The 13,073-nt window shown below is 43.6% G+C and overlaps 1 protein-coding gene across 1 annotated transcript in view; it reads left to right on the top strand.

The window, feature by feature from the left end:
* CD109 (CD109 molecule) overlaps positions 1 to 13,073 on the top strand; it is a 140,263-nt gene that overhangs the window by 20,882 nt on the left and 106,308 nt on the right. Inside the window, exons 3-4 of the mRNA XM_047734242.1 lie at positions 718 to 746; positions 7,429 to 7,659. Of these exons, the coding sequence (XP_047590198.1) occupies positions 718 to 746; positions 7,429 to 7,659 (260 nt within the window). The remainder of the gene's footprint in view (positions 1 to 717; positions 747 to 7,428; positions 7,660 to 13,073) is intronic.

The raw sequence follows: 13,073 nt of genomic DNA, 5'->3' as shown, positions 1-13,073 counted from the left end.
GACTCAGTGATGAGTCCCAGCTCACCCCTGATGTGACTAATGCCTTCCTTTTCTTCCTTTATCATGAGGGTCTGAGAACATAAATATACCTCAGCTTCTTTCTCGACACAGATTCAAATGTCCCTCCAATATGCAGGACCTTAAAGCAGCAACATGAACAGCAGCAACAATGACAACAAAAATGATAATGGAAAAGAAAAGAAGAACTTAAGCTAATTTTGGGGGGTGGGATTCACCCACTGATGGCTTTTTTTTTTTTTTTAAAGATTTTATTTATTTGCCAGAGAGAGAGAGAGAGAGAGAGAGAGAGCGCAAGCGAGTACACACAAGCAGGCAGAGAGGCAAGTAGAGGCAGCGAGAGAAGCAGGTTCCCTGCTGAGCAAGGAGCCTGATGGTGGGACTCGATCCCAGGACCCTGGGATCATGATCTGAGCCGAAGGCAGCGGCTTAACCCACTGAGCCACCCAGGCGTCCCCCACTGATGGCTTTTTAAGTCTGGCTTAGCTTTCCTTAATTCTTTGGCATGAAGTTCTGTGGTAATCTCTCAGGTATTCTGGGCTTTCACATAATTGTTTTGTTTTGATCAAATAAGTTTACGATTCTGTAAGCTTATGATTCCTTCTCCATCTGAAAGAGTATTAGGAAAGTCTTCGGAGTTGTGTAGTATATCATCGTATTCAAATTATGACTCTCTTTTCTTCCCTGTTTTGCTTTTAGGCTCTTTCAAGACACTTACTCTTCCATCAGTAAGTATCCATTTAAAAAATTTGGTTTCAGAAATATACATTGCTTTGACCAATGAAACAAAAAATTAATATTTTTTGGCCTTTATATCAATTTGCACCCCTTGTGAATTTGGCTTGAGTTCAGTTTCACCTTTAGACTCAGAATACTGTTACTGCAAGGAGATTGGTTATCAGCCTCTTCAAACCCATAGCAGAAATTTTCCTCATGTAAAACAGGGAACTTCACTGAGGGAAACTGGCCTGGACTATTGCCACAAACACAGGCACCTGCCTTAAAAAACCTTACAGTTTTGAGGGTGTAATGATCACTCTGTCCTTCAGTTTCTCTGTCCTGGAAAAGTGGAGTGCCACGCTGAGCTCTACTGAAGGCTGAGGCATTGATGATACTGATCCTGTCTTTATTGAAACTTTTTTGTTGTTGTTGTTCATAATTTAATTTTTTGCATTATTTCTACTTTAAAATATTTTAAATATTAAAAATTTATTTATCTTGGTTGCTGAATTTTTTTTGTCTCCTCTTTAAGTTTTGCACCTGGGACAAGGGCCTCACCCACCTCACCCTTGTCCCAGCCCTGGAAAAGGGGATAAAGAAACTGCCTCCTGTTTCATAGGGGATACCCCAGAGGTGAAGTAAGATGTGAAAGTGCTGTAAAAATTTCCTATAGAAGTGGAAAGGGGTTATTATTTTGTTGAGAAAGCTATAAAACCTGATGATTACATGCTGTTTGTGAACTGATCCTACTTGTCATAGCTTTGATTTGGAAGTTTGTGCTTTTATGACTATGCTTTGTTTTGGAGCTTCACACTTTGAATGTACAATAGAGAACGGAGACCACAGCATCCAACAAGAGATGCCATTTAGTATACTTTTCTGAGAATAGATGACTGGTGACTTTGTTAAAAAAACAAAACTCAGCCTAGTAAATATGAAGATCTAATTGGCCTTAATAAGCCATTGGACAGGATCCCATCTAGCAAGTAGAGGGGGAGCTCCAGAGTTGTACCGTGTAGAAGATTTTTTGTAGGAAGGAGGGTGGGGCAAGGAAGTTGTTAGCAAAAGAAAAGAAAGGATTGTTCCAGACAAGGTCACCTTCCCTTAGGGGGAAGGGCCTGGGGTCTTATCCTGTAGATTACCTCATCTTCCTTTGGCGGGGGTGGGGATGGAGAGGGCTCATGTGACAGATTACCTCATGGGTGCTTGTCAGAAAGTTCCAGATTGATTGTCCTAAAAGTCCACTCCTGGAGAAGTTGAAACTGCCATTAAATCTTAGTTTGCTCGTCTGGGAGCAAGCTGGTTCACCTTGGACCGGTGGTTTTCTTTTGGACAACTTTCTACTTAATGTAGACCGGTGGTTTTCTTTTGAACAACTTTCTACTTAATGTAGAATCAGCATTACCTGATGATCCAGGTTCCCCCATTTCCTCCATTACTTCCTGAAGGTTACTGATGAAACATATTCAGGAATCACACTCATTTTTCTGCTGGGGGTGGAGTGGGGTTGTTCTTAGAGAATACAGTGCAGCCAAACAGTGCTTTATAAAAATTACTTATATTCCATGGCTATTATTTCTTACCTATTATGTTTGTGCTTTCCTTACTAAGAAATAAAACTGCTTTTCTACTGTTAAATAGAAAGTAGGGAAAAAGAGGCAAAGCAGGTGGAAGGGAGGAAACCCAATCTAAGTGATAATGAAACATCGCATTGTGTTCTTGTACCCTAAAACATTAGAAGCTGGCCATATGCTGTTGAAAGAATTTTCTAATAAATGGTTAAAGTAAATCCTATGTAATACAATAGTCCTACAGCAGAAGGTGGTGGGATTTGAGTCCATGAACCACAGTTAATTTTTTTATTTTTAAAAAACATTTAATTTGGGGCTCCTGGGTGGCTCAGTGGGTTGAGCTTCTGCCTTTGGCTCAGGTCATGATCTCAGGGTCCTGGGATTGAGCCCCATGTCGGGCTCTCTGCTCAGCGGGGAGCCTGCTTCCCCCCCTCTCTCTGCCTGCCTCTCTGCCTACTTGTGTTCTCTCTCTCTCTCTGTGTCCAATAAATAAAATCTTTAAAACAAAACAAAACAAAACAAAAAACATTTAATTTATTTATCTGAGAGAGAGAGCGAGCCTGAGGGTCGGGGGAGGAGCAGAGGAAGAGGCACACTACCTGCTGAGCAGGGAGCCATGGGTGAGGCTCGATCCCAGGACCCTGAGATCAGGACCGGAGCCCAAGGCAGATGCTTAAGTGACTGAGCCTCCCCGGTACCTCCAGGAACCACAGTTTAAAGTACAACTGTCTCGTTTCTTCAGAGAAGCCTGCAGGTGCACAGGCTGAAAGTGTAGAAGGGCTGGCTGAGCAGGGAAGGCATCAGGCGGGATGAGGGCCCCTGGGCCTGTTCCAGCAATGTCAGTTTATTATAAACTGTACCTGGCCAAACTATCATTAAGCTGGAATTTGGCTGCTCTGACTCTTTTAAGTCTTAACTGTGTGAAATACAAACTCCAACATCCTGTATTTGTCTTTAATATTAATGCCTTTTCAATTGTTGTAGATATAGCAGTTATCTATTGAAAGCTTTACTGGAGATTATATTTAGGACTATATCCCTTTTCTAGTAAAACAGAAGTTTAAAGACCTAGTCATAAAGTGCCTGGGAAAATGTGATCATTCTTGGCAAAAATAGAAAGTTCTGTATTGTTACGAGTTTTCAGTTAAAAGAGACTCAACTTTCAGAGTGTGCTCTTTCAATCTCATGTTTGTAAATGTAACATTTTGAATTGTTTTTTAAGGTTCTCTCGAATTTTTGCTGTAAAATATAAGTATTTTGACTGCATTGAAACAAATGTGTTTTTAATATCCGAATAGCCTATTGTTTCTGCTTTTGATACACTACAGTCAGCTTTTAATAAGAAGTAAATTAAAAAACAATTGATGCTTAATACCAATATTACTTTTTGCAGAGAATGTGCTAGGAGAAATTTCTTTTATTCTCTCTGTAAAGAAGTCCAACTTAAAATGAAGGAGTGGCTTTTAAAGTTGGAAATGTTTTTAAAGTTTATTTTATGTATAATTAATATTTAAAAAATATATGTATATTTAAAGATTTTATTTATTTATTTGACAGAGAGATTGAGATCACAAGTAGGCAGAGAGGTAGGTATAGAGAGAGGGGGAAGCAGGCTCCCCGCCGAGCAGAGAGCCTGACGCGGGGCTCGATCCCAGGACCCTGAGATCATGACCTGAGCCAAAGGCAGAGGCCTTAACCCACTGAGCCACTCAGGCGCCCCTAAAAATATTTTTTAATAGAAACCTCCTCTTAAATTCCCCAACTTTATTTTGAAAGTTATTTGAAATCTCCGCTACTCTTAGTAACTAGCATTATTAATGAAGTAGAGTAGGATAAATGCTATTGTGTTGTCTCAGTTTCCCTAACAACTGATCTTTTAGAGAGGACAAGATGGTTTTTGTCAACCCAGATTAGTTCCTTGCCCACCAAGGGACCTTTTTAAAAATTGTTATTTATTTTTATTTTATTTTTAAGCAAACTCTCTGCCCAATGTGGGGCTTGAACTCATGACCCTGAGATCAAGCATCACATGCTCCACTGACTGAGCCAGCCAGGTGCCCGTCCAACAAGGACTTTTTGAGCATACCTTCCTCCATATCTTGGGCAAAGAGCAATCATTTCCTCAGAAAATTTGCATTCATGTATACACAGAATAGACTTAGCCTAATGAGAATCTTGCATGCCCAACTCAGATGCTGATCGATACTTTGCTGATCAAAGCCCCTTGATGTTGTGCACTCCCTGACTCTTGTCCTGCTGCTAGACAGTGTCATCTGTGGGCATTGTATCTTTCTCCAGCCATCTGTTCTTGGCTCAACATACAGGGGTCCCAAATCTCTGTGGGCGAATAATTGGTACTTGTATAAGAGATATGGAAATCTCTGATGAGGGAGCCTCTTTATTACCAATCCTGGGAGCTCTTTCAGTAATTGTGACCCCAAGAAGGCAGAAGGCAGTTGATCAGCGAAGATTCAGGAGCTAATACCTTCTTGTGTCCTCTCCACTGTGGGGAGCAGGTTACAACCCATCCTAGGTCTGGTACAGAGAGAAACTTCCGTAGAGATTGCTTAAAATCCATGGTGTTTTCTTCAGTCTCCTCATTCTGCCCTTGTACTGTTAACAATGGAAAACTAAGGTCTCTACGATGGCTTAGGATTTCTGGAGCCATGCAAAGTCTGTGGGGACACCCCAAGGCATATAGTGATGCCCTGTGGCTTGTAGAGTCACCACTGCTCTGCTGATACACTAGGTTCACTTGTCATCTCTGACTTTCCAGCCCTGGGATTAACACTGAGGTTTTGAGCATCTTGAATTATGTAAATCTTACATATGCAGGAGAGGGAGGTGAGATTTCTAACAGGGAAGTTGAGAAAACAAATTGGTGTGGTGGGGGGAGGGATGTGGGGGGCGAGGTGTAGCTGAGAGGAGCAGAAAGATAGTACTGTCTCCTCCTGAGGCAGTGCAAGCGCTCCCTGAAGGAGGATGGATGGGAGAGAAGGTTTTTGGACACATTGTGTGTTACTTCTGTTTCTTTAACTCTTCGATGTTCTAGTGGTTAATGGGCCTCTTTAGTTTTGGCCACTGCATCATGGATTTGCCATAAATCTTCAATCCGCTATCTGTTTTGGGGCCTAAAAATGATCAAACTGTCTCCAGATCATGAAAATCAATCCTAACAAATATCGTATTTTAAACACGAAGTATTTATGAATCTTTGCCATGTGTAAGTCTTTGATAGGCTGGCATAGACTGTGTCCTGCTTTTAGTATTAAAATACCTATTTAAAAGAATCTGGGAGCTGAAGTATCATTTGAGAAAATGGAATATAAAAATGCAGGTTCCAAGCTAGACTCCCAGCCCTTATGAGGGTGACCGTCTTTGGTTCATGTCGTATCCCAAAGACTCAGAACAACCTGGAGACAGAAGATGCTCAAGAAATGTTTATTGAAGAAAAGCAGAAATTGGCACTGGAAGTTATTTGAGTGTGATGCTACTAATTGTTTTTTTCTAACTTTTTATTAGGAAATTTGCAAATATACACAAAACTTGAAGGAATTCATAGTGAACCCTTTTATACCCACCACTCTGATTCTCCCATTAACATTTTACCATACTTGCTCTATAACATGTCTCTCTGTCTCTCTGTCCATTAATTCATCTTATTTTTTAAATGTATCTCCAGGTAAATTGTGGACATCAGTACTTCTCTCCCTAAATATTTTTTGCTGACCATTTTATTGGTGCTTTGTGACATTTTCTCTGTATTCTTAGCCATCTTGCTAGCTTCCAGGTAGCTACTATGACTGGAAGGTCTCCGAGCTTTCTGTGGACAAAACTTATTTGCAAGAATGGATCAGAATTTAGTTTTAGAATCGCAGGTTTATTAACACGAAAACCAACTGAGAGTCAAGGATGCTAAGTCGTCTGTTGTGAACCGATTATCCCAAAGCTTTGGCATTAAAACAGCAATAAACTTTTATGGCTTCTCACAATTTCTGTGGGCCAGGAATAGGGGAACCGCGGAGCTGTGCTATTCTGATTTGGAATACTGCAAGATGTCGGTTAGACTTGCAGTCACCTGAAGGATTCCCCAGGGCTGGGGATCCTCTGTACGGGAGCTCATTCATAAGGCTATCAAGCTGGTGCTGAGGGAGGCCTCAGTTTCTCCCTGCAGGCATCTCAAGTGTCTTCATCACGTGGCAGCTGGATTCCTCCAGAGTGAAGAATCCGAGAGAGAGAGAGAGAGGGAGAGAGAGAGAACCAGGCAGATGCTATCCTTTCTATGACACTTCATTCTCTTCTTGAGAAGCAAGTCCCTAACTCTGGAGAAGGAGACTCCACCTTTGGAAGGGCAGAGAGGCAAGAGTCAGGGAATGGTCGGACATGTTTCTCAGAGCCAGCCAATGGAGGCTTTTAGCAGAGTAGCATAGCTCATTGTGGGTTTGCATCTTTGCTCCTGACCTGGAGCAACTTCCCAAACTCCTCCAAGCCCCACTTTCCTTGCTTATAAAACAGGTGTTAGTAGGAGCACCCACCTGGAGGATTGTCGTCAGGTGCCACAGGTCACGCAAACTGTTGAGTAAGGCTTCTGGTCTGTTTATGCTGGAAGGTAGGAATTCTGTCAGTGAGGGCCTTAGGAGAGCAGCAGTAGTGTCCCTATCCTTTCCAAGACCGCGACTCGTGCTGTGCGGGTGCAGGAAGCGTGTCCACGGTAGGAAAGAACTCGAGAGAGTACAGCAAGGAAAGAAGTCTTGTGCAAATGTGCTTTTAACCAGTGGACTGCCTCAACTAGGGAGACATGGAAAAAATGTTGAAAGATATTAGATATCCCAACCCACAGCGACCATGAGGAAGAATTTGCTCTGGGAATAGGAAATGACACGGTCACTGCTGCTGAGCCCTCCTTTCCAGGAACCCTCCAATTTAGCTGGGGAGAAAACTGCAGGATGTTAGGAGGGAATACAAATTGTTTAATGTTGGTGCCTAGGAGGGGTGAGTTTTTCAACGTGGCAATTGTTAATAATACTATGGATTTAGATGTTCTAGACTGACTTACAATTAAAAACACTTTTGAGGCAAAATGAGAATGTCATTTGTCTGATCTCTTTATTTTCCCCAGCTACCTCTGAACAGTGCGGATGGGATCTATGAGCTGCGTGTAACTGGATGGGCCCAGGATGAGATTTTATTCTCTAATAGTACACGCTTATCATTTGAGACCAAGAGAATGACTGTCTTCATCCAAACAGACAAGTCTCTATACAAGCCAAAGCAGGAAGTGAAGTTTCGTATTGTTACACTCTTCTCAGATTTTAAACCTTATAAAACTTCTTTAAACATTCTCATTAAGGTAAGTGCTGGACAGAAATAAAGTAAGTTCAAGTTATCTCACTAAAGCTCTCTTTGAAGTCCTGTTCATGTTATTTTAGAATTCACCATGGGTAAGCTTCCTTCCCAACATGAGAGTGCTCTCTCTCGGAGGGGAGATGGTAGAACAATGGGTTCAGAGCTTAGGCTCTGGAGTTGGGGCAACTCGGGCTCCAGTCCTTGCTTTTTCATTGATTAATTCATTGGTCAAACATTTATTGAGCTTCTGTGTTCAGGGCCCTGGGATGGGTCAGTGAACAGAACAGATTAAGTCTCCTGCTCACATTAAGCGTGTATTTCAGTGAATAGTGCGGAGACAGACACTGAACAAACACATAAATATGTGTATGAAGTGGGACGCCTGGGGTTTGGGTGCCTCAATTGGTTGAACAGGTTGATCTTAGGGTTTTGAGTTTGAGCCCTGCATTGGGCTCTGCGCTGGGCAAGAGCCTACTTTAAAATAAAAGAAGGTGTAGGGGTGCTCGGGTGGCTCAGTTGGCTAAGCGTCTGCCTTCGGCTCAGGTCATGATCCCACAGTGCTGGGATCGAGGCCTGCAGTGGGCTTTTTGATCAGCAGGGAGCCTGCTTTTTCCTCTATGTCTGCCTGCTCTGCACCCTGCTTATGCTCTCTCTGTCAAGTGAATAAATAAAATCTTTAAAAAATGTATATAAAAGAGTTAGTGTGTGTGTGTGTGTGTGTGTTGAGAGAGAGAAAGCGTGTTTGTGTTTGCTGTTTTCTCTAGGGTTGTTAGGGAAGTCCTATTTGAGCAGAAACCTAAAGAAAGTAAAAGAATGAGCCCCTAGAGAGGGAACAGCTTGTATAAAGGCCCTGAGGTGGGAACTTGTTAGGTGCACTGGGGGAAAAGAGTCTGATAGTGTCACAGAGAGTGAGGGGACAACTATTAGGAGATGAGGTAAGATATAGGTAGGTGGGTTAGAGGAGGGATCGTGCAGGATCTTCTTATGGGTCATGATATGGACCTTGGATTTTACTCTGAGTGAAATGAGAATTCACTGGAGAATTCTGAGGAGAGGCATGGTGTGATTTGGCTTATAAAAGGATCACTGTCTGCTCTAAGAATAATAGTTGCTAGTTGTGTGACCTGGAGAAAATGCACCTCTCTGAGCCCCAGTTTCTTTATTTCTAAAATGAGTAATAATGATAATACCTCACAAAGGTTTTTGTGAGATAATCCAAGCAAAGCATTTAGAATTATGCCTGCCACATAGTACATGTTCACTAAACCTTAGCTCCTATGTTTATGGGAATCCCCTATGGCAGGAAGTCATTTGGCCTCTGCTTCTCCAACACTCTGATGCCCCAGAGGCAACATAGTTAGACTGAGTGCTTTCCTGTGAGAACCAAGATGAGGACAAGTGAGATCCGGCTGGACCTGCTTTTCTACACTTAACGCTGAGGAGAATATGAGACATTGGATCACTACAAGGAAACAGGGTGGTGACCAACCCATCCCTGTTTTCCTGGGACTCTCTTTTGATAATACACCTGAAAGTCCCTGGTCCCAGGATCCCTCTTGGTTACCCTAAATGTTCTGATGAATGCCATAGGGTGGAAGGCAAGTTCAGGCTTTTTTAGTTCAGTATCTTCCTATTCTTTTTAACTTTTTTGTCATTCTAAATTAAACTAAAAAGCAAACAAAAATCAAGCAGACATGTATACGTGTAACTTCAAGCCAGTCTGTGTTTGTAGTAAACACAACGTTGGTCGGCATGGTGCTCGATGCATGTTCTTGAATTTCCAAGAATTGTAGCTCTGTGAATTTCTGCCTTTGCTGTGTGTTGGAATGTTTATAAAGGAGGTTGACATAGTGAATAGCATTTCTTTCTTTTTTTTTTTTCAGAGATTTTATTTTACTCTACTTTTTATTTGAGAGAGAGAGAGAGAGAGAGAGAGAGCGCAGGCAATGAGGAGGAGCTGAAGCAGAGGAAGAGGAAGAAGCAGACGCTCCACTGAGCAGAGAGCCTGTCTCGGGGCTTGAACCCGGGACCCTGAGATCATGACCTGAGCCAAGGGCAGACACTTAACTGACTGAGCCACACAGGTGCCCCAGAGAATAGCATTTCTAAATTCAGATAGCTCTCTAAGCAGGGTTTTATGGACTGCATTCATACCATCTTTCAAGTCAACATCTGCCTATTTCTGGCTGTTTCTATCCAATCTGCCTTGTTCTACCTGTGGTAATAAAAGTCAGCACTGGATAAATTGCCTGCTCTAGGCATTAATCTAGAACTACTGGATTAATGCTGATGCTGGACAAACACCTCCCAGGAGTTTTTGTGAGGATTAAGTGAGATAATTTAAGTAAAGCATTTAGAGTGGTGCCGGTCTGTGCATTTATTATTTTGTTTCTCTACGCTGCTTTAGGATCGCCTTTGAAACCTTCAATTTGTACTCTTGGGCTCTTCTCTCCAATTCTTTTTTTTTTTTTTTTTTTAAGATTTTATTTATTTATTTGACAGAGAGAGATCACAAGTAGACAGAGAGGTAGGCAGTGAGAGGGAGGGAAGCAGGCTCCCCTGCTGAGCAGAGAGCCCGATGCGAGATTCGATCCCAGGACTCTGAGATCATGACCTGACCTGAAGGCAGGGGCTTATCCCACTGAGCCACCCAGGCGCCCTCTTCTCTCCAATTGTGAGCTTAGCTTGCCACATCTGACTTTCTCAGATGTGCTCAGAGAAATCTCTGGTCCTAGTTGCGTGGCCAAGATGTGGCCCTCTTGGCCAGGGGCGGGGGTTTAGACATGTTAGAATTCCACCTGGAACCCAGAGTGTTTGGGCACAGGTGCCTGGGCAGGAAGCCATCCTCTGCTCTGTGCACGCAGGCAGTGCAGCTGGGGTACGAACTCAGGTCCAGTGGCCTCCTTCCCTCTAACTTGTGGAAGCCAGATCAGAGCATTGATGCCCACACTGCTGTCCTCCTTCGTCTGACAGCAGTCATTTGGGCCAGACTGTGATGTTTTCTCCATCTTTCAGTGCGATAGTCGGTTTCTTTGCAAAACTTCCCAGAAAAAAAGTAGAACTTGCTGTAACAAAAGAGCCTCGGACTTGAATCCTTGGGTACTCCCTAGGACAGCACCACCTGCAGGCTACGGTGGAGAAGTGCATCTGATGGCTGAGAGGCCGACTTCTCAGGACCCATCTTGCCGGGTCAAGAAGACAGTCTGTGACTGGGGAGAAAATCAGGCGGGGAGACAAACCATGAGAGACTATGGACTACAGGAAACAAACAGGGTTTCAGAGGGGAAGGGAGTGGGGGGTTGGGTGAGCCTGGTGATGGGTATTAAGGAGGGCACGTATTGCATGGAGCGCTGGGTGTTATACACAAACAATGAAGCATGGAACACTACACCAGAAACTAAAGTTGTACTGTATGGTGACTAACATAACACAATAAAAAAACAAAACAAAACAAAAAAGACAGTCAGTGATACTGTCATAGCAATGTAACGGGACCGACAGTACACTTGTGAACACAGCATAGTGTATAAACTGGTCAAATCACTAAGTTGTAAAAGAAAAAGAATGGCTGTAGGATGTAGCTAAAATATTGATTGTCACAGCATGTTCGGGGTGATCAGTGTCTTTTTTTTTTTTGTCACCGGATATTATTCATTTTGCTGCTTCAGTAGCTGACCTTCTCAGGATGAGAGGGCCTTCAGAGCCCTTTCAGCACTGGTAAAAACTTGCCCTAATTCCGGCTTCCTCCAGCTAATCTGGGCTCACACTTTGGAAATAAGTGCCTTAGACACTGGCCTGGCAGCTGGCTCGGGGCTTCTGCCCTGACTTCCTTCTTGAAGAAGGTGTTGCTTCTTGTCCAGGTGAATGATCTTGCCTGGGGAGGGGTGTTGTTGGGGTTCTATCTTGTGATTGTGCCCTGGCCCCGCAGCCTGGAGCAGCTGGGGCAAAACCAAGACCTCATCCCTGGTGACGGGAAGGGCCACCTTGTTTAAGTGACTTGACTTCTCCAGTTCTCCACTCCAGACAGACCCTGGGTGCATCATCCAGGACTCTAATGAGTGGCCGAAATTCTCCTTGGGGATGCATTCTGCAGCCAGGGAGCTTGTGGCTGGAGACAGTCTGGCCCAGGCAGCAGAGACTGTGCTGAGCTGAGACACCTGACAGAGATCCTGGGCCATCTAAAGGTGACTCTGAGGGCACAAGGGGCCACTTTCCCAGCATGTCCAGCTGTGGTGGCTGTGGCGGCTGTGCCAGGGAAACGGTTCACATGTTACCTGGCAGTCTTGCTTGCAACCTCGCAGGAAATGATGACGTGCAAATGCGGGGTTCTGCTCTGATGCCCTGTTCACATCCCAATGTGTGAACACTTCTGGTGTTTCTATGCTCTCTGTGTTTTTGGTGACAGGCCCAGGTCTAAGACAGGCTTGAGCAACTGGGGAATTATCTCATTCACTCCCAACCCTCCAGATCCTCTAATCAAAGACTTCACTTAGGATATCCTTTGCTTGTGAGGCCGTGGCCCCACCCCAGAAAAATGTGTACCCTCAAATGTATACCAAAATAATGCACCAGCAGAGTACGAACATTCCTTTCCACAGAGTTTAAATGACACTGGGAATTACTGTTATTTTTTTATTTTTGTGAGATGGACAGAAGAAAAATGGTATTTTTTTTTTCATTTTCACTTGCATTCCCTTTATTATTAGACAGCATATATTTATTCACTGTTTGTGTTTTTTTTTCCTTGGGTTTTGAGTGTTTAGACTTTGTGGGCCTCGCATGCATCAGGCTGTGGCAGGCACAGGAGAGCCGACTGCTGATTAGAGTGACTGTCCCAGGAGTTGTCCAAGGGTGGTGATCTGCTCAGTCTTGACTTGATTTTGGTTTTTGGTTTTAACAGTGAGTTTCCGGCTCACTAGACTGTGCCATACTCAGTTCTTGGCATTGTACTTAATCTATGACTTTCACGTTCTCCCCCACTCAGCAAGAGGGGTTTCTTCTAGTTTCTAGTAACTGGGCTAACCCACTACCTCTGGTCAAAGGACAGAGCATAGGAATAAGGGAAAATATTTGATCCTGCTCTCAGGAGCTCACAGTCTGTGTGGGAACAAAAACCCCCATATATTAACCACGAGTACCTCACATAGTAATATGTTCTCAAAAGGGGTAAACTCCAGATATCGTAGGGCTCTCCAGGAAGTGGCCATTTCATCTGCTGGTGGCGTGGATAAGAGGCACGATACTGGAGCTTATCGCACCGACTGGACGGGAAGGGAGGGCATTCTGGGCAGTAGTGGTAGAGACCTAGATGCAAAGGCTTTTGGGGGTGAATTGCAAACAGATCTGTGTGTTTGGAGGAAGATGAGCTTAGGAACGTAGATGGAGTCAGACTCCTAAGTTCTGTACGCCGTGTAGAGG

Source organism: Lutra lutra, chromosome 6 (assembly GCF_902655055.1).
Source record: "Lutra lutra chromosome 6, mLutLut1.2, whole genome shotgun sequence".
In the NCBI taxonomy this organism is placed as follows: domain Eukaryota; kingdom Metazoa; phylum Chordata; class Mammalia; order Carnivora; family Mustelidae; genus Lutra; species Lutra lutra.
This window is presented reverse-complemented; position numbering and strand designations above follow the sequence as displayed.